Source organism: Gobio gobio, assembly GCF_949357685.1.
Source record: "Gobio gobio genome assembly, chromosome: 9".
NCBI classification, from domain to species: Eukaryota; Metazoa; Chordata; class Actinopteri; order Cypriniformes; family Gobionidae; genus Gobio; species Gobio gobio.
In genome coordinates, this window is record NC_137115.1 from 26,017,178 (window position 1) to 26,043,911 (window position 26,734).

Genomic DNA, 26,734 nt, shown 5'->3' on the forward strand with positions numbered 1-26,734 from the left:
GATCGGACATTTCTAGGGGTCTTCTTGGCGAGAAGAGCAGCAGGTGAGGAAGAGGTTCCACTTCAACGCATAGGCATGCTGAGTGGACTCTGCCCTAACGGAAGTGATGGTGGCGACCACCGTAGGTGGCATGCCACTCAAACCTGCCGCGTCCCATCCAGGAGCCACACGTGGAGGTTCCACAGATCGGGACGCGGGTGCCATAGGGTGCCCCGTCTCTGAGTGAGGAGGTCTGGTCTCAGAGGAATAGGCCAGGGAGGGGCTGTCGCAAGGAGTATGATTTCGGGGAACCAGGTCCGGCAGTGCCAGTATGGGGCGACCAGAAGGACCTGCTCCTTGTCCTCCCTGATCTTGCACAAGAGTTGTGCGAGTAGGCTCACTGGGGGGAACGCATATTTGCATAGGCCCCGTGGCCAGCTGTCCGCCAGTGCATCCGTGCCGAGCGTGCCCTCGGTCAGGGAATAGAACAGGCTGCAGTGGGGAGAGTCGTGAGAGGCAAACAGATCTACCTGCACGTCCCCGAACTGTTCCCAAATCAGCTGGACCGTCTGGGGATGGAGTCTCCACTCTCCCGGGAGAGGCTGAAACCGCGAGAGCTCGACGGCTGTGAGGTTCAGGACCCCCGGAATATGGACAGCATGAAGGGACCTCAGGCGCTTCTGAGTCCATAAAACGAGATGGCGGGCGAGTTGAGACATACGGCGGGAGCGTAGACCACCCTGGTGGTTGATGTACGCTACTACGGCCGTGTTGTCTGTCCGGACAAGCACATGTTGACCCTTCAGCAACGCTCGGAAGCGGTGCAGGGCGAACCGTACTGTCAGCAACTCGAGGCAATTGACATGCAGAAGGCGCTGGGGTCCTGTCCAGGAGCCCGCGGCTGCTTGTCCATTGCACATGGCACCCCAGCCCGTGGCAGAGGCATCCGTCGATACAACAACATGCCTGGAAACTCGTTCTAAGGGCACACCGGCCCGTAGAAAACTGAGGTTCGATCACGGGGTGAGCGTCTGTAAGCAGGCCCGAGTCACTTGGACCAGGAGCGTGCCAGACTGCCATGCCCATCTCGGGACTCGATCGCGAAGCCAATGCTGAAGTGGTCTCATATGAAGCAATCCGAGCGGCGTCACCGTTGCTGCAGATGCCATATGCCCCAGGAGCCTCTGAAATAGTTTCAGTGGAACCGCACTCTTGCTCTCGATTTGACGGAGGCAAGTCAGCAGAGACTGCGCGCGCGCGCTGACCGAGTCGATGCCCATACCGAGAAAAGAGATCCTCTGCGCTGCACCGTCATCACCGGTCTCTGGGTGCTCAGGGATGGGGGTGTCAGTTCTTTCTTTAACCACATTAGGGTGCTGCTGACCCCGGGGGCCAGCAGCTGAACAAAAGATTCTCCCCCGGCCCTCCACCGGGGGAAGGTGCGGCCCTGCTGCCGTCTCCTGGAAAGAACTGCCCATCCCTGAGCTGTCCGCGTCAGGAGCGCCGCTTAGCCTGGCGTTTTTTCGCGGGCTGCGGGGCTGGAGTGGACTAGGACACCTTCCTGCGGCTACCTCTGCGCGGCCCGGGTGGAGACTGCTGCTTGGGTGGCTCAGAGGTTGAGGGAGCCGCGGGAGGGAGGCTGAGGGGTGGGGTGGCGGCAGCAGCTGACCGCCGGGGCAGTATGTGTTTTATGGCCTCAGTCTGCTTCTGAGCGGCCGAGAACTGTTGGGCGAAGCTCTCGACCGCCCCGCCGAATAGCCCATCCTGGGATATGGGAACGTCGAGGAACCGGGTTTGCTCGCCGTCGCGCATATCGGCCAGGGTGAGCCATAGGTGTCTCTCCTGGACCACGTTTGTGGACATCACCTGACCCAGGGAGCGTGCGGTCACCTTTGTCGCCCGGAGAGCGAGGTCGGTGGCGGCACGCAACTCATTGCTGAGTCCTGGATCAGCCCCACCCTCGTGCAGGTCACACAGCAACTTGGCTTGGTAAGCCTGAAGAGTTGCCATGGCGTGCAAAGAAGCGGCGGCCTGCCCCGCAGCTCTATAGGTCTTCGCCACCAGGGATGATGAAAACCTACAGGCTTTGGAGGGGTGCTTTGGGTCACCACGCCAGGTCGAAGCACTCTGCGGACACAGTTGCATCGCAACAGAGCGTTCGACTGGGGGGACCCCAGTGTACCCACGAGCCGCGGCTCCATCGAGGGCGGTGAAGGAGGAAGAGTTCACCGAACGGTCACGGGAAGACAACGGGTTCTTCCAGGACCGCTCAATCTCTTCATGCACCTCGGGGAAGAAAGAAATTGGAGGGGCGGTTGGACGGGTGTCCGAACGCGCCGCCCCCAAAAACCAATCATCCAACCGCGAACGCTCAGGTTGGGGCAGAGGGTTCCACTCCAACCCAAGCGCTGCGGCGGCCCGAGACAGCATGGCTGTCAATTCTGGGTCCGACTCGGGCACTGCTGGCGCACCCAAAGGTGGCAGCACAGCCGAATCATCATCCTCAGATGACTCCAGCCCACCTTGTGATGCGGCGATAGACATCTCTTCATCCTCCGCCGCACCAAACGCCACAGTTGGGACGGCAGGAGCCGGCCCCGATGTAGACGCCTGGACACGGACCGGGTCAGGTGCATGAGAGGGGGGTGTGGGCCGAGGCATGAGCGTCGGAGCTTTATTCCACACCGTCACCCTCAGGTCACCCTGGCCACCAGCCAAAGTGCAGCCTCCGGTGGAGACCGCAGATTGGGGTGTGGCAGAGGGGACTCTCGCTCCGGCATCCACACAGAGTTCACGGAGTCTCGACCGTAACACCAAGATGGCCATGTTCCCGCAGAGAGAACATGAGTCATCCACGAGCATCGCTTGAGCGTGCTGAAAGCCCAAACACGTCAAACAGCGCTCGTGCCCGTCGAAAGGCTGCAGAGATCTACCGCACCCAGAAGTGCAGGGGCGAGACATCCTGAAAAGGACGTCCCACGCGCAAGCTCTTTTATGAGAGGAAGCCTCACAGTCGATGCCGAAGCGCCCAGGGAAACACACACCAGCTGTCAAACAGACCACTGCGCAGATCAGCAGGCAGGAAGTATGCGATCACTGGAACGCGCCGTAACACCAACACCGACTGGAAAGCTGCTCGTCTCGAAGAAGCTGACAGAGTCTCAGAAGGCTGTAGGAGTGAAGAGGTAGATTCTCTTGGCTCCGAAAGCAGAAACATAATGCGATATTGCCACGTACTTCCTTTTATACTCACGCGGTGAGGCGGAGTTACATATGCAAATTCCGCATGCCCCATGGCATTGGCACGCCGTTGGGCGTTTTCTCTAAGCTCGAAGATGATAGGCTTCTAAGCCGTTTCTAGCATCTGTAAAACTGCATTCTTCCATCTTAAAAATATATCTAAATTATGGCACATACTTTCAATGCAAAATGCTGAACAGTTAGTTCATGCGTTCATGACCTCAAAGCTAGATTATTGTAATGCTCTACTAGATGGTTGCCTTGCTCGCTTAACTCCTTAAGCTGCATGAGGACGTGACCGGGTTGAAGCGCTATTTTTAGCACGAGTGTAATGTTTGTTAATGTCTGTTAAGCACAGTGTTAGTGTTCTTGGCCCGCATCAAGGTTCACATAAGTCACAAGGTCTTTCTTAGTGGTCATCTGACTCAGCCAAAATATTAGCATGTAACCGTATGGAGACATTTTGTTTGTTTCTATGCGTTCTTTCATTTTGTTTGCATTTCTCCTGAAACACTGTTTTGAAATTGTGTACCACTTTTTAACATCACCATTCTCTTTGTGTGATTGCAATGTTGTGTGTGTGTGTGTGTGTGTGTGTGTGTGTGCGTGCGTGCGTGCGTGCGTGCGTGTGTGTGTGTGTGTGTGTGTGTGTGTGTGTGTGTGTGTGTGTGTGTGTGTCTGTTTTCCTTACACTTTGCAAAACAACAACAGTGTTTCGTATCTGCTGTAATGTTAGGGAACTCTGTTACTGTCTTCTCTTTGTTCATATACAACAGTGTTCCTGTGAATTTGTTTGCTTTAATAAAATTATGGTTTTAAACCATCGTCGTCACTTGAGACATGTTCATTATATTATTATACTATCCTAGTTTTTGAATAGCGTTGAAATAGATTTGTGGGGTGGTATGTGGCTATTAAAAGCAGCAAGGAACTAGGAAATATTTTGTCAGCAACCCTCACAATCTATGGTATAAAACAAAATACAGTGCACACCGATTTACCAACAAATTACTTTATCACTTTTGTTTAAAGAAAAGGGTTGCTTTTCTGAATTATCTCAACAACTGTGGTGTTTTATGACTAGCCTACTGAAGCTGTCACATTCTTGGGCCGCCCCATTCTTGGATGTTCTGGCCCTACCTCATGAATTTGGTATTTAAAAAAGGTTTAGGATACAGTAATTAAAACACAGAAGGCATTCTACAACACTAACGTTTAAAATGGCTACTCCCAATGATAATGTATTGAGTTTTTGCTTCTGTTTTTGTGTTACTTGACATTATCCGTGTTCCTTGCAATATGTTAACATTTTTTAAATGTTTTTAATTTTTTTAATTTTTATTTTTTACAGTGATTGGATCCAATTTCCCACATCTTTAAGAGTATGTATGTTACTGTCATAATAATAGTTTATTCAGATTGTTGAAAATTGTTAAAAAGTGTTTGTATATTTTTGAAAAAACAAATAAAAAAAAACAAAAACAAAACAGTCCAATTATTATCAATATGTTATATGCAATACATTGCGTTTTAATTTTACTTGAGACAATTTAATATGATGATATCACTAATGGAACATCTAAACATTTTATTTGGTAAAAGTTAACTTAAAGGCTGCACAAAACAAAATGCTATCCTATCTACTTTCTAAATGCATGTTATGATTTCCGAACAATCCACCATGTGCAGGGGGGGGGGGGGGGGGGGTACCTTGGGTTTACGATTGTTGTCAATGTAAAATGAAACATTTTTGGGGTTTTTTAACAACTGCTAACAAGCATTTTACCAATAGATATATGTTTACCCATATATAAATAAACATTTACCAGTAGATATGACCAGACAAATCCATTTATTTTGGTATTGGGTAAGCTTGTATGAAAAGAAAAATGTAAGCATTTTAAAATTGTATTAACTGACTGCATATTGCGGGAATACAACATGAATTGTGTTAATGGTATGGTCACAAAAGATGGATGTTGTGGTAATTGTTTAGAGTTTTGAAGATGTGACAACAGTTTGGACAAAAGGCATTAAGGCAATTGCTAGAAATTGGAAAAAAACAACAACAACTGTTAAGTAGCGATCTAACAGAAATAGCCACATGTAAAAGTCCTACATATGTCACCAGAGAGAAGTTTATAATTTTAACTGAATCCAGTTATGATATTTTGATTAAATATTACGAGGTCAAAAACAAACAAAAATCATATGCACATGGTGGATTGCTCGGAAATCATAACATGCATTTAGAAAGTAGATAGGATGGCATTTTGTTTTGTGCAGCCTTTAAGTTAACTTTTACCAAAGAAAATTTTAAGATGTTCCATTAGTGATATCATCATATTAAATTGTCTCAAGTAAAATTAAAACGCAATGTATTGCGTATAACACATCGATAATAATTGGACTGTTTTTTTTTTTTTTTTTTTATTCTTTTTTCAAAAATATACAAACACTTTTAAACAATTTTCAACAATCTGAATAAACTATTATTATGACAGTAACATACATACTCTTAAAGATGTGGGAAATTGGATCCAATGCAATCACACAAAGAGAATGGTGATGTTAAAAAGTGGTACACAATTTCAAAACTGTGTGTTTCAGGAGAAATGCAAACAAAATAAAAGAACGCATAAAAACAAAAAAAATGTCTCCATACGGTTACATGCTAATATTTTGGCTGAGTCAGATGACCACTAAGAAAGACCTTGTGACCTATGTGAACCTTGATGAGGGCCAAGAACACTAACACTGTTAAACGTGCGGTACAATAACAAATGTTCAATTTAAATTAGAATCTAACTCTGATGTGACTGATTTTCTTTCACATATAACTGTAAATGATCTCAGCTAGCAAATGCAACAGAACTATTGAACTAACTATTTATTACTACATATTTACAGTATGTTAAAACATTTTGGTATAACAAAATATTGAGACACAACGTCTGTTTTCTGCATCATATCTATAAGACAGACACCGAAATCACTGCTGTCAAAGTATTGGTGTGAACAAATAAAAAAAAAAACAAGAATCATCTCACCTTTCACATAAATTACTACTTAACTGTATTACATTTACTTAACGTTTTTTTAGAGAAATACACAAAATAACTATCTGTGACTGTGCCGTGAAATTCACAGATTTTAGTGCAATAGTTTAAAGTGTAATAGTTGTAGAGGTAGAAAACAGCAAGACAAATTTTCATGTCGATGTTTCAGACTACCCAGAAAGATGACCTCAAATAAAAATAATTTGTTTAGTCTTAAACAGTTTCATGTAGAAGGACTGTCACCTATTCTCTCTATGCTGTATTTGTTCATGTTTTCATGAGAGTAGTCTTTACAAACTGTACAAATGTTACAAAAATGTAAACAGCATCATCGACTAGTGGAAAATTTTTATTTACAAAATCAACATAAACTTTCACAAAAGATCAGAAGAAAGGATTTCTGTATTCTTTATAGCTAAATGACTCTTTTCCTATATGCCTTACACACATTCCTAATAAATTGACCTCTTGAATTTACTTTTGTGCAAAATGAATACTTGTATAAAGATGATGTTATTAATTTATCCAGCCTTTTCAACTTTATAGTTCTTAATGTGTTTTGCATTACAACAGTGTGGCATAGTTCTGATAGAAGAGCAAAACATGTTCAAATATTTTAGCACATGTAGTAGCTTTTTTTATTTAAAGAAGATGGTGATAATAGCTGAAAACATACTATAATATTTAATGTCAAGCGGGGGTGATGAAAGAAATGATTCTGCAAATGTTAAACACCTTAGGAAAATCATTTGAAATGTTGGTTTGTCAAAAGAGAATGTTTAGACAAAAAGACTTTTCATAAATGAAAGTTCTGTGTTCACACACACACTTTCCAATTTGAGAATTATGATCTTACTCTGATTTGATCATGTTTTGTTGACAACATCCAAAGAGGCGTCTTCACCTAAAACGAAACAGCCAAAAAGAAGAAGAAACATGAAAATGTAATCTGCTATCTGAACAAGATGACGAAATCTAGTAATAGTGTAATAGAAGAATACAAGAAAAATGTTACAAACTTGTAACAAACTTACAAATTGCACATAAAGGTCTGTGTTCATCACACACACTTTCCAATGTAAGATATAAAAACATAGCCTTAAAAACGAAACAGCCAAACAGAAGAAGAAACATGAAAATGTCATCTGCTATCTGAACAAGATGACTAAATCTAGTAATAGTGTAATAGAAGAATACAAGAAAAATGTTACAAACTTGTAACAAACTTACAAATTGCACATAAAGGTCTGTGTTCATCACACACACTTTCCAATGTAAGATATAAAAACATAACTTACAAAACCAATTTACAAACTTTCACAATTGCTCACAAATGTATTTTTTGTATTCATTATAAATTATACTTTTCAATGCATGTTGTCTTTTCTTAGTAAGGTCATTCTTGGTCTTTTGAATTTAAAAATAAAAGGTGTTTTGGACACATGATTCCTGTATAAAGATTATTTTGAAAGTTATCCATAGTTCCGTTCTGAGTGCACTCAGTGAAATAGGATAGTCATCGTCTTGCATATGTTCGTCCATTTTTTTTCCGCCGCTTTCTGTCTTCGTATTACGCTGGATAGTCGATGTAACTTTTTTGCACGAGCTCTGTTTCATGTCGAAATGTACGAAGTAAAGACTCCTTAACAAAAATGACAAAGTTTTACACGATTGACTAGTCTATTGAGCAATAATCACTTATTTATTCCAGGAGCTCCCTTTCTCTGCTACTCACTCCATGCGGGCGGAAGCGGAAGTCTGCTGCGTTTTGGACCAGCTGCAGTTTATTTATTAAACGTGCGGTATAATAACAAATGTTCAATATAAATTAGAATCTAACTCTGATGTGACTGATTTTCTTTCACATATAACTGTAAATGATCTCAGCTAGCAAATGCAACAGAACTATTGAACTAACTATTTATTACTACATATTTACAGTATGTTAAAACATTTTGGTATAACAAAATATTGAGACACAACGTCTGTTTTCTGCATCATATCTATAAGACAGACACCGAAATCACTGCTGTCAAAGTATTGGTGTGAACAAATAAAAAACAAAAACAAGAATCATCTCACCTTTCACATAAATTACTACTTAACTGTATTACATTTACTTAACGTTTTTTTAGAGAAATACACAAAATAACTAACTGTGACTGTGCCGTGAAATTCACAGATTTTAGTGCAATAGTTTAAAGTGTAATAGTTGTAGAGGTAGAAAACAGCAAAACTAATTTTCATGTCGATGTTTCAGACTACCCAGAAAGGTGACCTCAAATAAAAATAATTTGTTTAGTCTTAAACAGTGTCATGTAGAAGGACTGTCACCTATTCTCTCTATGCTGTATTTGTTCATGTTTTCATGAGAGTAGTCTTTACAAACTGTACAAATGTTACAAAAATGTAAACAGCGTCATCGACTAGTGGAAAATTTTTATTTACAAAATCAACATAAACTTTCACAAAAGATCAGAAGAAAGGATTTCTGTATTCTTTATAGCTAAATGACTCTTTTCCTATATGCCTTACACACATTCCTAAAAAATTAACCTCTTGAATTTACTTTTGTGCAAAATTAATACTTGTATAAAGATGATGTTATTAATTTATCCAGCCTTTACAACTTTATAGTTCTTAATATGTTTTGCATTACAACAGTGTGGCATAGTTCTGATAGAAGAGCAAAACATGTTCAAATATTTTAGCACATGTAGTAGCTTTTTTGATTTAAAGAAGATGGTGATAATAGCTGAAAACATACTATTGTCACAGACACGTCAGGTTCCACCCTCCACCAATCACAGCGCACTCCATCCCCAGAGTACTGATCACTATCACCTGCACCTCATCATGACACTCATCACCAGCACTATAAGAAGCACACGCACACAGCACTCCATGTCCGGTCTCGTTCGCATATACTTCTGGCTATGCTTACCTCAAGGACTCTACTACTGATACCTACCTGTCTCCAGCGTGTCTCCTTCCTTCCGTGTTCCTTGTCTGCTGTGTGGGTGTGTTCCTGTCCGTCCCTCTGTACTCCAGCGATCTCCAGTCTCCAGCGATCTCCAGTCTCCAGTGACCTCCAGGCTCCAGCGTCATTCCATCTTCAAAACAAAAGACAGTAACTCTCTCTCTCGTATCACCATCTTATGTACCAACAACCGGTTCACTCACCTGCTCCACATCACCTGCTCTACTGTGGTCTAATAATCTAACCATACCTGTTTACATCTGTGTCTGCCTCATGTCTACTTGTAACAGAAGACCGGACCAAAACAGAAGACCCAGTATGAGCCAACCGGATCCCTTCCAGGAATTGGTAGATGCGCTTCGGCGTACATTTCCTCCACAACCCACTCCAGTTACTGTTCATTCACCTGCACCAGCGAACACCAACCCATCTGTCAACAACCCTCCTTCATTACCTCCGTATGCTAGTCCCATGGCCAAACCGGTGCCCTACTCAGGATCGGCGGAGAATTGCAACGGCTTCCTGCTGCAATGCACACTGGTCCTGGAGATGCAGCCGCACTTGTACCCGAGCGACATTTCCAAGATCGCCTTCATTATCTCTCAGCTCAGCGGCAAAGCATTAATGTGGGCCGATTCCATCTGGTCACAACAGGGTGCGGTAACGCAATCATACGCAGCGTTTATTTCCCACTTCCGGGAAGTGTTTGGAAAGCCAATCACAGATTCTTCAGCTGGTGAGAAACTTTATAATTTAAAACAGGGATCCATGTCTATTTACGATTATGCTTTGCAATTCAGAACGCTTGCAGCAGTCAGCGGATGGAATGAACAGGCGCTGATAACAACATTTCGGCAAGGATTGGAACCTCGGGTACGGCTGCATCTCGCTGCATGCGAGGACTCCATCGGCCTTGAGAAGTTCATCCAGCATTCCATTCGCTGCGCCACTCGCATGCAGGCGTGCATCCAAGAGCACCAGGACCAGTATCCCTTCAACGTGCCATTCCGCCGATCCGAACCCATCAGCACCCCAGAACCAGCCCACGAACCCATGGAGTTAGAGAACTCCCGACTAACCCCGGAAGAACGCCGCCGTCGGCTGACCCTACGTCTCTGCCTGTATTGTGGTGAGCCTGGGCATGTCATAGCTGCATGCCCCACACGACCTCCGCGACCCATGGTGAGTGCCATTATTCCTGCTGATCATAAAATGAAACCACTCACCACTGTCGTCACCCTTACTGCCACTAATGTCTCCCTTTCAGTGGTCGCACTCCTCGACTCGGGGTCAGCCGGCAACTTCCTCTCCGGTGCCATCTGCTGCCAGTTACGCCTCAAGACCACTCCGTCTCCGACCACCTACAGGATCAGCTCAATAACCGGAAGACCCCTCAGTCGCAAGCACGTCCGTACCGTGGCTGGACCAGTCACTCTCCAAGTAGGGCTTTTACACCGTGAAGAGGCTCACATGCTGGTTCTGGAGGATTCGACTGCTGACGTGGTTCTGGGGTGCCCCTGGTTGGAGCAGCACAACCCTACCATCTCCTGGAAAACGGGCGAAATCCTGAAGTGGGGCGACACTTGCTTCTCTCAATGTCTAACTGAACTTCCTCTTCCATCCTCATCTCTGCCTGATCTGACTCTCTGTGCCTCATCCATCGAAAGTCCAGTGGAACAACGCTCTGTCGATGTCCCCAAGTGTTACGCCCCCTTCAGCGATGTCTTCTGCCCGCAACAGGCTTCCAAGCTGCATCCACACCGGCCATGGGACTGTGCCATCGACCTGCTTCCGGGTGAACCAGTACCAAGGGGTAAGATATACCCACTATCCATCCCGGAGGAGAAGGCCATGGAGGAATACATCCAGGAATACATATTTTTAAATGCATAAAAATATTATGTGAATGAAGTATAACAACTTATAACCACAACTAAAGTGAATCCACAAGTGTGGTCATGCTTCATTTCAAATCTGAGGATGAAATTTCTAAAATTATGAATTTTTTAAGAACTTAAAGGGGACTCTGTTAAAGGGAAACAGGTCTATTTAGCTCAAATTAATGAATTAATTAATTCATAGGGAATTTTGAAAGAGTCTATTTTATGGCCGAGCAAATGATTCGTCCAGCGTTCATTTGAGCGGGCCGTAACAATCAATTCTGCAGCGGATATTAATATCCGAACAATAGTGAAACACTATTTAACAGCCAGGTAACTTAGATCGGCAGTTTAAGACATTAAATTCGTAAGCACATAACACAAGACCACTTATATTTAATTACAAACAAAACTTTATTGATTACTCTAACAAAAAGTAAAACTAATTGTAATGTTGGTTCGTGTGGGTGGGTGTAGGAAGGAAGAAGACGGGGTCGGCGTGACTGGGACTGTGTCTTTTTACTCAGAACTGGAATAACACAAAACACGCACGTGGGCGTGATCTTAAACACTCCATAACGGTTGACTCAAAACTTTTCTCTCAGATATTGCTTTCTTCTCCTCAGACACACTCGCACAGTCCCAGTCCAGGTCTCTCTCTCTCTCTCTCGACTCTCTCCCCGCAGCGGCTTATATGCGGTCTCTCCACGCCATTTACTGCAATCAGACACAGGTGTTCATGATCTGCACTTGACCTACTTACTCACCGCCCGGTTCCGCTCTCTCTCTCCCGCTACAGACCTCGCAAAACCACGCAGCCTCTGCCACACTAATATCTAACACAAACACACGCACTAACACATTCACACTCGTTGCAGAAGGAAAGAAAGTGAGGAAAGAATGAGTTTTAAGAGAGAGAAATTATGAAATCCCAAGTTGCTAGCAATATATGCATTTATGACACATGACCTGAATGAACCATCGATCATTAATTGAACCCTCCTATCATTTCTTAGGTGGGGTTATTAAATTTGATATCGATTGCACCAGCTCAGTTAGAATCTGGAGGTTACTTGTGTTTGTGTCTCCTGTCTTCTGAATGGGAATTCCCTTTTCGCTCCTGGCTGGAGAGGGGTTTTCCCGGTTCTTTTATTCGCTGAAGGTCTTGCCTTGTCTTTTGATTGATGTCTTGGGAAGCCAATCACGTGGCATGTTGGCGGCTGGATGGGAAGTCTCATGGGCGTTGTTTGAAGTTGAAGCGAGAACTCGTCGAGAACTTTGCGGCTAAACTTAACTTAGAACACGAGACTCAATGGAAAGAAAATAAACTTAAGTAAAAGAAAGGAAAGTGAGAGGAGAGTATTCAGATGGCTTGACCCATTTTCTCTGATCTTGGTCTGCCACGATCGTCTGATCGTCCTTGGGCGGATTCTGGAACTGCTAGGAGCTGCACTGCGAACAGTACTGATTCTTTGTTTGTGTTCTGAGATTAAAACTCAAATATTTGCCCATCCCCCTGGATGGGTTCTAGCCAATTAGGGATCATCTTGGTTCAGGGGTGACTGTGTCTCCACCTCCCCCCATAAATTACTTGTTATCTGTGGTCCTTATTTTCCTGCTCTAAGCACAGAGTAAATTCAGACCTGATTTCATATTATAAGAACATGATACATTCTACAAAGATTTCATTGAAGCCATCTTCTATATTATAAACAAACACACAAAAAGATACCAAGAAAGGTACACTTTCAATCACTCGTTCAATAGTTCCATAACTACAAGAATTGTGAGATATATATATATATGCATAATGGTATTGGTTATAGACATGATAAAACTATGCCGTCGAAGGCTATTTGAATGCAAGTCCAATGATCAATGATTTGATGCAGTTTATGTGTAACATGGTTTCTGTGAGTTTTTCTTTGTGTCACCCACTAGTGCCAAGGTCCTGAGGAATTTTTATGGCAGTCACAGACTAGGACATTAGTGATTATTCTCTATATGCGTGAAGAGCAGAAACTGCATGTGGACCAATGAGAAGTCCTGTCCTTCCTGGGCTTGGTACCACAGGTGGTCTTCTTGGCCTCTAAGAGGTGTCTGGCTGTTGTCCTAGCATCTTTATCTGATGGCGTTGGACAGTTTGTTTGTGTTAGTGCACCAAGATCCAATCAAAATGTAGCAAACCTTTGTCCACTGTTATGGGCAGAGAGGGGCCCGGCCATAAACTGGGCCCTGGAATGTTGAGTTGGGTTTTGTGTGGAATTATGTTTGAACGAATCATCTGGAAGATTAATTTGTATGTTTTAAATTGTATGACATGTCATGTGAGTTTTTAGCGAATGCTAAGATAAGATACTATCATTATGTTATTGGCCTGTAAAACACATACTTGCAGTCTAATAACTAGTCTTTCAACTGCTTAATTCATACTCTATTGTTTTCACTCAATTAACCTTTCACACGTCTGTCATGAATGACTTAATCCTCATTATTCTTTTATAGTAATTATTTTGTTTGTATTCAAGCATTATAGCCTATTCAGGCATTCTGGATTGGCCATCAACCCCACATTCATCCCACTTTATATTAAAACCTACTATCTGAAGTCTTTTTAGCAAACAGACAAACAAAAAAGCATGCTTTTGGTACCTCATGGGAAATAAAATATAGCTCCTGGCGGGACAGGTGCTTTAGAGCTACAGTTAGCATCAAGCTACATAACACAAAATAAAAGATTAATATTACACTTTAACTCCAAACTCAATTTAACAGCAGAAGGCTACCGTTCCGGCGTACTCTCTCCAAAACTCCTGGTAGCACGCGAACAGATGCCGTACAGATGCAGCCTCTGCCACGTCTGCACCATGGCATCCAATCCCAGAGGGGCTGGATGTGTGAGGGAATAAAACAGTGGACAGTGAGTCATCTCTCGAGACGCAAACAGATCCACTTGAGCTCGCCCAAAGCGATTTCAGAGGAGCCTCGACAGGAAGTCTGCCCCCTTGTTCATACGCCCTGGGATGTAGATTGTTCGGACTGACAATAACTTCCCTTGGGCCCACATCATAACTCGATGTGCCATTTTCCATAATTGGCGCGAGCGCAAACCCCCATGGCTATTTATGTAGGAGACCACCGTCGTGTAGTCTGTGCGGACCAACACATGATGTCCCCTGAGGTCTGGGAGGTGAGGTCTGAGTGCCAAGAACACTCCACAGACCCTGGGACGAGCGACCACTCGTGATCGCCCCCCAGCCGGTGAGGGAAGCATCCATCGTTAGCATTAAGCGGTGACAAGGAGCACCCGACACCGGACCTTGGGACAGGAACCAAGGATCCTTCCACATAACCAAGGCACGAAGGCATCGCTGCGTGACCTTGATCATGCGAAACGGGTTTCCCCTCGGGGAGAACCCCTTGGTTTTCAGCCACCACTGCAAGGGTCTCATGTACAGAAGGCCAAAAGGTATCACGTTGGACGCTGCTGCCATCAAACACAGAAGTCTCTGAAACTGTTTTACAGTGAATGGCCTAGCTTCACTTTGCTTATGGCTTCGAGGATCAAATTTACCCGAGCGGGCACTAAATGAGCCCTCATGGTCTTTGAATCCCAAACGACGCCTAGAAAGGTGGTACTCTGAAGTGGAGATAATAACGAATAATGTTAATAATATTTTTTTGTTTGTTCAAAGAGTGGAGTCCATGCCTCAAATCCCTATTCTTAACCCTCTATGGCAGCGTTTCCCAACCGGGGTGCCGTCTGACGAGAGCAGGGGTGCCGTGTAAAAGTCAAGTTCAAATAATAATTTTTTTTTTTCAAATTTTTCAAATAATTATCTCTCTGTAAACTTTGTTCAATGCATGCGAGTGCTGCCGTATGTTCGAATATGACCAGTCATTTTCGCCGGCATCACTCGGGTGTAGTGCCAGAAGACGCGAATGAGAAGTCGCGCGCGCTGTGAGAATTTTCTTTCAAGAGTTTTCTTTCAAGTCTTGCTCTTGAACGGACAAACTCACACAAAAAGTATGTCAACATGTCCATCTTGATGAGTATTCTTGCAGACATAGTCTGTATATGCCTTAAGTAAACTTTATACAGTCGAGAAAGACGAGGCAAAACGTGCATTAGGTTTAAAGTCTGTTTAATGTCAAACAACAAAAGGCAAGGACATCACTCACTGCTCTTGATTGAATAGCTTTTGTAAGTTTAATAGGATTAATCTTTAATTTATACAGTCAAATATGCAATGTTATTTTACATTTGATCAATTTCTGTACCTGAAAACTAATGTTAGACGTACCTGAAAAACCTGAAAAGCATGGTTTATTTTATTAGTATCTTTGCTCAATAGTATTTATTTATTTGTGCTGCTGTCGGGGCGCATAAGCAGCGATCATATCGCTATCTGCCAACATAAATCTATTCAAAAGAGGCGCCTCTCGCTGCAAAAACGCGTTCTGTGTGATCGGGGCCTTATACTGCTTTTTTTTTTTTTCATGTTTTTTTTTTTCATGTTTTCAATGAGGCATATGATCAATCAGTAACAAAAAGAAAACCTGTCCTAATTGAAAGAAAACAGGATAGGATAACGAGCGATTTATAAGCTATTTTTTGTAGGCCAGCCATTTTTGACCGGGAACACCCTAAATATAACAAGGCGGGGAAAATCCCTAAACAGTACAAACATTTTGGAAAGTAGTTATACTGTAAGGGATTTTCTATGTTCTGTTTATGTTAAGGTGAGCCCAAAGAAATGTCTGACTAGGTGCATGACCTGGCAACATCACCTGTGCCTCCTCGACAGCGGCTGACAAGATGCTAAGAGACTTTAAAAGTGAGCGCATCCTGCCCATTTATGTTCCCTGCACCGAGTCTCTGTTATCATTACTGAAATTTTTGAATTTGAATTCCAGCCCTGCCTCCCACTCTCATCTCTTCTGTCAGACTAGAGATCCGTTCCTGAATGTTAGGCCTGTCCTGTGTGAACCTGTTAAGCCTGTCTGTCCACACCCACCTGTACTGACCAGTCTGCCAGTCCTGCCTGCACTGCCTTACCTCAGCCCTTTGTTGCCCTCTCTGGTCATCTTTAGTTTGCCTCGGTTAGAGTGTTCGCCAGCACAGGACCTAGGACCTCCATGTCCGCCACTTCTCCTAGGCCTGTCGAGCAGATGGCTCCACCGTGGCTCCTCCCTCTCTCAGCTACACCTGGGACCGTTGTCACTTTGGCTCCACTGGGCTTCCTCATACGTCCGGCTCAACCTTGGTAAGTTGTCACTTGCCTGCGCCATGGACTTCCGGTCCTTCACCTGCGCCTTGCCCCTCCACCCATTTTGCTGTTTGGCTCCACCTTCCCTCTGGCTTCACCCTGGTTATCGTCGCTCTGCCTCAAACTCAGTCCTCCGGCACCCTGGCTTTTCCTCGTTTGCTTGTCACTGTGGCTCTGCCCTCCCCTCCAGGACCTTCATCATCACCCAATCCCTGCAATCCTGTGGCTCTACCACCAGTTGCTTCGTCTCAGTCACTCGTCACCCTGGTTCTGCCTGCTGAGGCTCCCCCATGGCTCCTGCGCCTGCATCCTGGCCCTTCTGCTAGATTTTCCACCCTGGCTCCTCCCGCCTTAGTCTCCGCCCTGGATTCTTCTGCCTTTGTCTTCGTCCTGGCCCTGCCTGTAATGTGTCCCAGCTCTGCGTCCTCCACCTACGTTCCCTCCCACCCTCCTCTGAACTCTCGTGTTTTGTGGTGCTATTTAATTAGGCGTGAGGCCTACCCCTTTCTTGAGGGGGGATTATGTAAGGGATTTTCTGTGTTCTGTTTGTTTGGGTGGGTTTTGTTCATGAGTTCATGGGTCTTTTTTTATAAAATAAATGTTAAACTGTTGCATTTAGATCCTTTGCTCATCTTTATTTCCAACCAGATTGTGACATATACCCTGTGTGAGCAAAGTCAGTAAGTTTTAGTCCAATGTGATAACATTAACTAACATTTTCATGAAAAAGAAAATCCTCTCCAGGTCAAAATGACCCAAACACAACAAAAGGGTTAATATGTAATATAACTTCAAACGGATGAAGAAAATAACATGGGTTGAATCCAATGTGCTCTAAAACAATTTTAGCTCTAAAATAAAATAGCCATATTTAAAACTTCATAAAGTAAAATATCTAGCTTCTGCCAGATCGGAAAAAACTGGTGTGCTATGTTGTCAGACATAGCATAAGCATTTTAAACTGCGAGAGGCACTACACATTTTCTGTAAGTTGAATACGGAAGGCGATCTGGTGGAAGCTAGATAATTTACTTTATAAAGTTTTAAATATGGATATTTTTCTTACACAAACGCATCGCTTCGTTTCAGAAGGCCTTTATCAACCCCCTGGAGCTCTGTGGAGCAGTTATATGGTGGATAGAAGCACTTTTATGGACTTCAAAAACGAACAACAATTCACTGCTATTAAAAAGCTTGGAAAAGCCAGGACTTTTTTAAATAGAACTCTGATTTTATTCGTCAGAAAGAAGAATGTCATATACACCTAGGATGACTTGAGGGTGAGTAAATCATGGGCTAATTTTCAATTTTGGGTGAACTAACCCTTTAATCACAAACTCTGGATCAAACTCTGAGTTGACAGAGAACATTTATACAGAGCTTTGTGGGACTACTAAACCAGGTTGGATCTATCTGGATGTGTCAACTCTAAACCTACTCTGAAAGTCAGAGTTTGTTCAAATAGCATTGTGCAACAGGCCTCTGCTTTGTTTGCTCTCACTATTTATTCTCCTTGTGTTTTCAGTCCTGTGCCAGTCCGTCATCTGATGCCATGCTCGCCAGTTGCTTCCTACCTTGTCTGGTCCTCCACCTTGGCTCATCCCTTAACCCAGCCCTGACAGGTCATTTTGACTTGAATAAAATAAAATAAAAAACTAAGGGGCTTTAATGCTTTAACCATCAAATATAGACATAAATGAATGCATACAGAAACTAGTGTTTAAACAGTAGAATACATTATTACAAATGCCAAAATATGCTTTTCAAAAACAAGAAACCAACTGAGCATATATTTAGAAACTAGACAAAAGATAAGGCTAAGAACATGTTAGATGTATTTTGAGTAGGATTTTCAAATACTTTACTAGATACTACCTAATCTCACAATTTACTAGTTTAAGCCAGCATGATAAAACCAAACTCTGGTTTATTACCCCTACTTGACCGGATTAACTTGTCCTATTGGGTCATTGGCTACATTCTCAATCAGTCAACCATACTAAGTATGTCTATAAGAGTGCAAATGCTGTATCAGATCATTTGCATTTGGCATTCATTGCAGTGCACACTCACTGGAATGCTTCTCTTTCTTTATACACTCCTGCTTTTCCATCAACTTTATGCAGAGGCAGAAAACACTCCTTGTCAAATAATGGGAGACCCTAAATTCCCGCTGCTTTCTAAAGATGGAGATGTAACTATTGGAGGAATTTTTGCAATCCACAGAACTGAAACATTACCTTCTTTTGAGTTTACACAAAAACCTCAACTTCTGTCATGCTCAAGGTTTGTTACATTTGAAACTGTTTGTTAACTTAGTTTATATTTAGCTAACTGATTAAATGTTTTTTTCACAGTGTGAATCTGAGAGATTATCGTTTGGCACAAATCATGATTTTCGCAATTGAGGAGATTAACAGAAGTGAAAGTTTGCTCCCAAATATTTCTATTGGTTATCGAATCTATGATACCTGTGGTTCAAGACTGTCTACCATGAGTGCAACTATGGGACTAATGAATGGTCAGGAGTTTGGAGCTGGACACAGATGCAATGAACAGTCTCCTTTACATGCTATCATAGGTGAATCAGAGTCTTCTCCCACTGTGATTATGTCCAGAACAACAGGACCTTTTAAAATTCCAGTGGTAAGGAGCGATAACACTTCATGTTTGACATAATCATCATACTGATGACTGTATCATTGTCTCCAGCAATTTCTTTTTCAGATAAGTCCCTCAGCCACATGTGAATGTCTCAGTAATAGAAAAGATTACCCCTCTTTCTTCAGGACTATTGCTAGTGATTATCACCAGAGCAGAGCACTTGTATACATTGTCAAGCACTTTGGCTGGTCTTGGGTGGGAGCTGTGAACAGTGACAATGACTATGGAAACAATGGAATGGCCATATTTCTGAAAATAGCCCAGGAGGAGGGAATTTGTGTAGAGTATTCTGTGAAATTCTACCGAACAGAGCCAGAAAAACTCAAAAAAGTGGTAGACACTATAGAAAGAGGCACATCAAAAGTGATTGTTGCCTTTGTTTCATTTGTTGAGATGGGCTTACTTATTGATCAGTTAAGCATTCAGAACATTACAGGCTTCCAAATGATCGGTGTAGAATCATGGATAACTACAAAGAATTATATCACTCCAAATAGTTTTCCTTCCCTAGGAGGGTCACTGGGATTTGCAGTGAGAAAAATCAATATTGAAGGGTTTGTAGATTATGTTAGAAAAGCATTCTGGGACACAGCTTTTCCATGCCTACAGAGTGAGGAGAATTTTTCTCGATATGCATTAAGTTGCAGCAGATATGAGGATGTACTTGCACTAAAAAACTACACTGAAGATGTGCCTGAACAAAGATATGCAAGCAACGTCTACAAAGCAGTTTATGCTGTAGCTCATTCACTACACAGGCTACTTGAGTGCAAAGAACAAGAAGGCTGTGAGAAAAACCTGACGATACAACCACAGGAGGTAAAAGATAAAAGACATGAGGGAGAAAAGAGGGAACAATATTTTTGTTGAATATGTTAAATGCCAAAGTGATAATATCAAAACAGACTTTTTTTCACTAGGTGGTTGAGGCTCTGAAAAAGGTCAATTTCACTATAAAAATGGGTGATCGTGTATGGTTTGACAGCACTGGTGGTGCAGTAGCTCAATATGAAGTTGTGAACTGGCAGCAGGACTCAAATGGATCATTCCAATTTAAACCTGTGGGATACTATGATGCCTCACTGCCCCCTGACCAGCGCTTAGAGCTCTATACTAAAGAGATAATTTGGACTGGAGGACAGCTGAAGGTAAATGGCAATACACTGTTTCTGCTAAAGGATTATTTTAAATTTAGAGAACGTCATATCAAAAACTAAAAAAGTAAATATGTGTATGGACCTTTATGATAGGTATAAGGAATACCAAATTAGTTTAGGTTTGAAAATGGTTCCACAACAATCAGGTTATCTTCCGTTCATTTGTTTGAGAACATGACAAAATGCCACTTTTTTTTTTTTTTTTCATAAAAAAGGACCCACTTTATATTAGGTTACCTTAACTACTATGTACATCTATAATTTATTTACATTTATAATTACACTGTTGACACTTCCCTTACACCTAACCCTACCCTTAAACTTACCCATACCACCTAACTTTACCCGTATCCCACTTCAATATCAGCAAAAGTGTTTTGCAATACAATATGAACACAATAAGTGCATTGTACTTATTTTCTGATGCAAGGACATAGTAGTTAAGGCCACCTAATATAAAGTGGGACCAAAAACAAGTATGTGGCTTGATTTTTAATTTTTACGTTCGGGGGTAGAAAGCAAAAAATCTACTTGAATATTCGATCTCTACATGAAACGCCTCTTTCCACTGATTGTACAACCAGACATCAAACTGTGCCATCATCAGTTATTCATCAGTTCCGCGCAACAGAATAATAGTCCTCTGCTGCTACTGCTGTTCTGGTTCTTAATGCATTTATTGCAACCACATTTAATTTCTTTCTCATCAAACAACCAGACTAACTAATGGCTTTACAACTTTGGCACACCGCCTGTTTTATTTAACTGACCAACTATCAAAATCTGTTTGGCAAAGCTGCGCTTGTAGTAAAGCGCAAACCAGTATTGATAAATGTGCTATTCTTTATTAGGCCTATTTATTTGAGGGGTTTTAATTTCAAAGAGAATGTATAAAAATGTAGGTTATCACTGGCATTTGATATGTCATATACATGTATATAATACATGCTATTTGTTCTTCAAATGGGTGCTGTTGTTTCAGTGATGGACTTTATTGAAAGGTAAATTTGACATCATGATTTGATGAAGGAGATGCCAACTCGAGATGCCATTTTTAAATAAAAAATTAAAATAAGTTTACACAGTCACACAACGGTTAATTTGCTTTTGAAATTTAGTTGGCAGAGAAAATAAAACACCATTTTGTGTGACATCCATTAATACTCAATATTAATTAAATAAACTCAGCACACTGTCTAAAACTCAACATTAGTGCAAACGCTGTCCAGTGCATCGTGCAGCTTTGCCACACAGATTTTTTATAGTTTTATACTTCAGCTAAATTTCAGTGTTTGAAAGATGTAGGCTAGGGGGTAGTTGTGGGGGCAGATGCTAAGTAAATAAAGTAATATCAAATAGATAAACTAACATTTCATGTGTAGGCTGCTGAATTTATGCCTACAAAGAAAGGCCTGACTAGGCTCTGCATGTCGTTTCATGTTGGGAGCGTGGTGTTCGGATCCTGGCACTCATATCTAGTTAAATTTCGGTTTTGTGTCGGGGTTCGGACATTTGCAGACCTGTTCTGTCTTTATTGTTTGCGCACGGGTTGATTCCTCTCACACTCCATGCGCTCTTGTCTCGTGTGTTTTTGAGTGCTTGGTTTGTTTTCATTGGCCAGGCGCTCTTATGTTGTCATGTTTTGTCTGAACACGCAGCTTATGAGTTTTTCTCATAGTTCAGTGTTCATGTTTTTTTGGTGTAAGCACATGTCTTGTGATTTGTTTTCACTGGCTATGTGCTTTTGTTTTTGGGAGATGGGAAGGCTGGGGCACCTGCTGTTTTGGAAATTGTCGTCCCAGAGCTGCCCAGGTATCTTGCCCCGCAGCTCTAGCCCCTGACCAGAGTCCAGTGATGGCTCCAGCCCCTGACCAGAGTCCAGTGATGGCTCCGCCCCTAACCAGAGTCCAGTGATGGCTCCGCCCCCTGACCAGCATCCAGAGATGGCCCTGCCTCCTGCCCCAGGTCCAGATATGGCTCCGCCTCCTGCCCTTAGTCCAGAGATGGCTCCGCCTTCTGCCCCGAGTGCAGTGAGGGCTCCGCCTCCTGCCTCGAGTCCAGTGAGGGCTCTGCCTCTTGCCCCGAGTACAGTGAGGGCTCCGTCTCCTGTCCCGAGTCCAGTGAGGGTCCCAGTCAAGCATCCAGAGCCGCCTGACCCACGCTGGCCTCCTGCCAGGGATCCTGATCTACCCTGTACCTCAGCCGAGAATCCTGAACCACTGGAGCCCACCTGGACTGTCCCTCCAGCACCGCCCTGGCCCTCTATTGATACTCCTTATCCGCTGGAGTCCGCTGGTCAGTTTCGTGTCGGGGTTCGCTCGCTCGCTGGGGTCCATGGCCAAGACCCCCCCTCTTGTGCCGTGCCTGGTTTTGTGTGTTTTTTGCAGTATTCATGCTGAACCAATGCTGCCTCTCAGTCTTTTTGCCACTCAGTGGGGCATAACTGCAGTTACTCCAGCTGACGGTGACGTCAAGTGCATACCCTCTATTGCAGGGATGGGCAACTCCAGTCCTCGAGGGCCACTGTCCTGCAAAGTTTAGCTCCAACCCTGATAAAACTCACCTGCCTGTAGCCTTCTAGTAATCCTGAAGACATTGATTAGCTGGTTCAGGTGTGTTTGATTAGGGTTCGAGCTAAACTCTGCAGGACAGTGGCCCTCGAGGACTGGAGTTGCCCATCCCTGCTCTATTGGTTAATTTGCCAAACCTGTTTTCCCTCGTTACCCTCTTTTGTTTGCTCCCTATTTATTCTCCTTGTGTTTGCAGTCCTGTGCTGGATCGTCATTGTTTGTTACCTGTCGTATGTGCTTCGTGTTTCCCTGCTCCATGAGTCAAGTCCAAGTCAGGTCTTGTTTTCCAACTCGGGGTTGTTTCTGTTAATTTTCGTATTAATTTATTTTGAATAAAAAGCCAATTTCTCCTGCGATTGAGTCCTCACTCCTTTTATCACCCCCAAACCCTGACAATTATATTATAAACAAAATGACTTATTTTCAATATAAAATGTAATTGTGGACTGGATTGTTTTTTACCTTTTATTACAGTCTTGGACATGTCAATGATCAGAAACGTCTCGGTTATGTATATAACCCTCGTTCCCTGAGGACGGAATGGAGACGTAATGTCAGTGACTAACGAATGGGGGGTTTCGCCTAGAAGCCTATCATATTCGAGATCTTAGAAAACGACCAATGGCAATGCCATGGGCATGCAGAATTTGCATACGTAACTCCACCCCACCACGTGGGTATATAAAGAAGTACGGAGACAATATCGCATTATGTTTACCTGCTGAGGAGCCAAGACTGAACTCCTGGCCGTTCCAGCGGTACAGCGGATGTGGCAGAGGGACGTTACGTCTCCGTTCGCTCCTCAGGGAACGAGGGTTACATACGTAACCGAGACGTTCCCTTTCGTTAAGTCACTCCGAGTGACGTCAGTGACTGACGAATGGGGGTCCCATTGTAATCACGCTACTCGGCTGTCTTTCAGTGCCCGGCGTAAGTGCGAGTACCCTGTCGTAGGACTAGCATGGACGAAGGACTCCCACTTATCACAGGAATACCAAGGTACACTGGGAAGCATATTCTAGGTGGAAAATGCACCAAGACGACTACCCGTAGGGAGGACTTAAGAATACACATATGACCCGCTAAGGGCTGCATATGGAGAGCTCTGGGGTACCAGCCGAAGGTGGGTTTTTAACCCCAGGATGGCAAGGGCTTGCCAAGGGAAAGACACCTGCTCAAGGAGGCTTACGGTGGAAATACACGTGTGGGGGTCGCCCAGAGGGGCTGACACGAGGGTCTGGGCTCGAGAGGGCAGACTTACTGGTGTCAGCGTCGACAGTGCTGGAGGAGCTCAGGGCTTCCGGAAAGCTCACCTGAGGAAAATATTGCACGTATCCAGTCCATGGAGTGGAATGGCGAGCAAGCAAAGACACCTGAGCGTAGCCCAATACCGGCCACTAGTAGAGGCGAGTACATAGTCGGACACAGGCTCCACTCGGAGATTGTAGAATCTTGCGAATGTGTTAGGTGTCGCCAAGCCTGCAGCTCTTCGCTAAAGCCCAAGAGGAGGCTACACTCCGGGTGGAGTGAGCCCTAACCCCAAGGGGGCATGGACGCTCCAGCGTCTGGTAAGCCAAAACAATGGCGTCCACTTTCCAGTGAGACAACCTTTGCTTTGAGAGAGCCTTTCCCTTCAGCTTCCCAACATAACAGACAAAGAGCTGGTCTGAGGTCCTGAAACACTGCTTCCTGTCTACGTAAGCACGGAGAGCACGTACTGGACAGAGCAGTGCCAAGGCTGGGTGATTTGAAACTGATTTGTGTTACTGTGTGGGCGATTGCTCAAAGAAAAATACCACATAGCACCACTTAGCATCCAAACAGCTGTAATGCCTGTAAAACCACTTTGAAAACAGATTCTGGCGTGAAAATTATTATATTGTGGCAATATCAGCATTATTAATCAATAGTATTGGTAAATCTATCTTAATTATTCAGAGTCAGTAACAATATCTGTATGTGTAATGTTTTACATATAGAAGCCAAGGTCTGTGTGCAGTGAGAGCTGTCCTCCAGGCACCAGAAAGGCTGTGCAAAAAGGAAGACCTGTTTGCTGTTATGACTGTATTCCATGTGCAGAAGGAGCAATCAGCAATGAGACAGGTAATCTTCAGCCCATCTCATAGATCCAAAGAGAATAGTTTAGTTGCTCTTCACTGTTCATCAATTAAATTGTTTCCATTTGTCTCTAACCAGTGATTACAACTTCTTCTCCAGATTCAATTAACTGCAAGCAATGTCCAGGGGAATACTGGTCTAATGTTGAGAAAAATAAATGTGTGTTAAAGGCTGTAGAGTTTCTGTCATTTGCAGAAGTTATGGGTGTAGTGCTAGTTTTTTTCTCACTGTTTGGAGTAGGATTAACTGCGATGGTGGCCATCCTGTTTTACAACAAGAAGGACACCCCCATAGTAAAAGCCAATAACTCAGAGCTTAGCTTCCTGCTGCTCTTCTCTTTGACTCTGTGTTTCCTCTGTTCACTTACTTTCATTGGTCGGCCCACTGAGTGGTCCTGTATGTTGCGTCACACAGCATTTGGGATCACTTTTGTCCTCTGTATATCCTGTGTTCTTGGGAAAACAATAGTGGTGTTAATGGCCTTCAAGGCTACACTCCCAGGAAGTAATGTCATGAAATGGTTTGGGCCTTCACAACAACGACTCAGTGTTCTTGCCTTTACACTTATACAGGTTCTTATCTGTGTGCTTTGGTTAACAATATCTCCCCCATTTCCCTACAAAAATATGAAATATTATAAGGAAAAGATCATTATTGAATGCAGTCTGGGTTCTACTATAGGTTTCTGGGCTGTGCTGGGTTACATTGGCCTCCTAGCTTTTTTGTGTTTCATTTTGGCTTTTCTGGCACGTAAGTTGCCTGATAACTTTAATGAAGCCAAATTCATCACATTCAGTATGCTCATCTTCTGTGCTGTTTGGATCACATTTATTCCAGCTTATGTCAGTTCTCCTGGAAAATTTACTGTAGCTGTGGAGATATTTGCCATTTTAGCTTCAAGCTTTGGCTTATTACTATGCATATTTGCACCTAAATGTTATATAATCCTGTTTAAGCCTGAACAAAATACAAAGCAACATATGATGGGTAAAACTACATCTAAGTTCTACTGAAAAAATTGAATAACATCTATATTAACATTGCAATATTTTTAATTATTTGTTCAAAGACAAAGGAAAAGGTATAACTGATTTTATTTAATTCACAAAAATATTTACACAATGACTATTTTAACCACAGAAAAATTATACAGCCATGTAAGTTATATTAAGTGACATTAGTACCATACATACATAACGCATTAAATGTATGGTTAAGGTTATACCATATAAACCGCATACACTGTTGCAATGTTGACAAATCTAGCCTATATCTGTTAGTTCAACAAGGTATGTAAAGTTACATATTGATGATATTTGTGACCAAAGCCAAAAATTAATAAACTGCAAACATTAACATCTCTGCTTGTGTAAGGTCATTACATATTTAGGCTTGGACAAAGTAATATGTTGCCTGCAAAATTCTGAAATTTGTTTTTGCTGTCAAAAAAATTTAAAATTGAAAGTGTAGGATTGAAAATAATCAAAGATATTTTAAAATGAACAAAAACATTTGCTTTAATGTTTCAACCCCCACAAGGGCCATTTGGAATTCCTAAAGACAAAGAGATGTTGAAAGGCCTGTAGGCCAAAATGTGTGTCACCTTTACAGTGGGGGAAGTTGTAATTATTTGATTGGTCAGTTTAAATGTCTCACGTTTAGGCTTAGTCAAATGGTCAAGAAAAGGATAAAAGAAGATTGTAACAGTTGTTCTGTCTCTTGATTATCTGTCTCTCTCTCTCTTCTTGGGGCCTGCTCTCTGGCTCTTCCTTTCACCGGGGCTTCTTTGCTCTGGCTCTTTCTCTCTTCTCTTTTAT

At 43.1% G+C, this 26,734-nt stretch overlaps 1 protein-coding gene across 1 annotated transcript; it reads left to right on the forward strand.

Moving 5' to 3' along the window:
• Window positions 1-18,485: 18,485 nt before the first annotated feature.
• On the forward strand, window positions 18,486-25,930 carry LOC307131353 (extracellular calcium-sensing receptor-like; the record flags this gene model as incomplete). Its single annotated transcript, XM_079824952.1, has 6 exons — window positions 18,486-18,694; window positions 18,766-19,054; window positions 19,136-19,891; window positions 19,993-20,220; window positions 24,782-24,902; window positions 25,017-25,930. The coding sequence occupies 6 exons, from the start codon at window positions 18,486-18,488 to the stop codon at window positions 25,928-25,930; spliced, it is 2,517 nt and encodes an 838-aa protein (XP_079681078.1).
• Window positions 25,931-26,734: the final 804 nt, after the last annotated feature.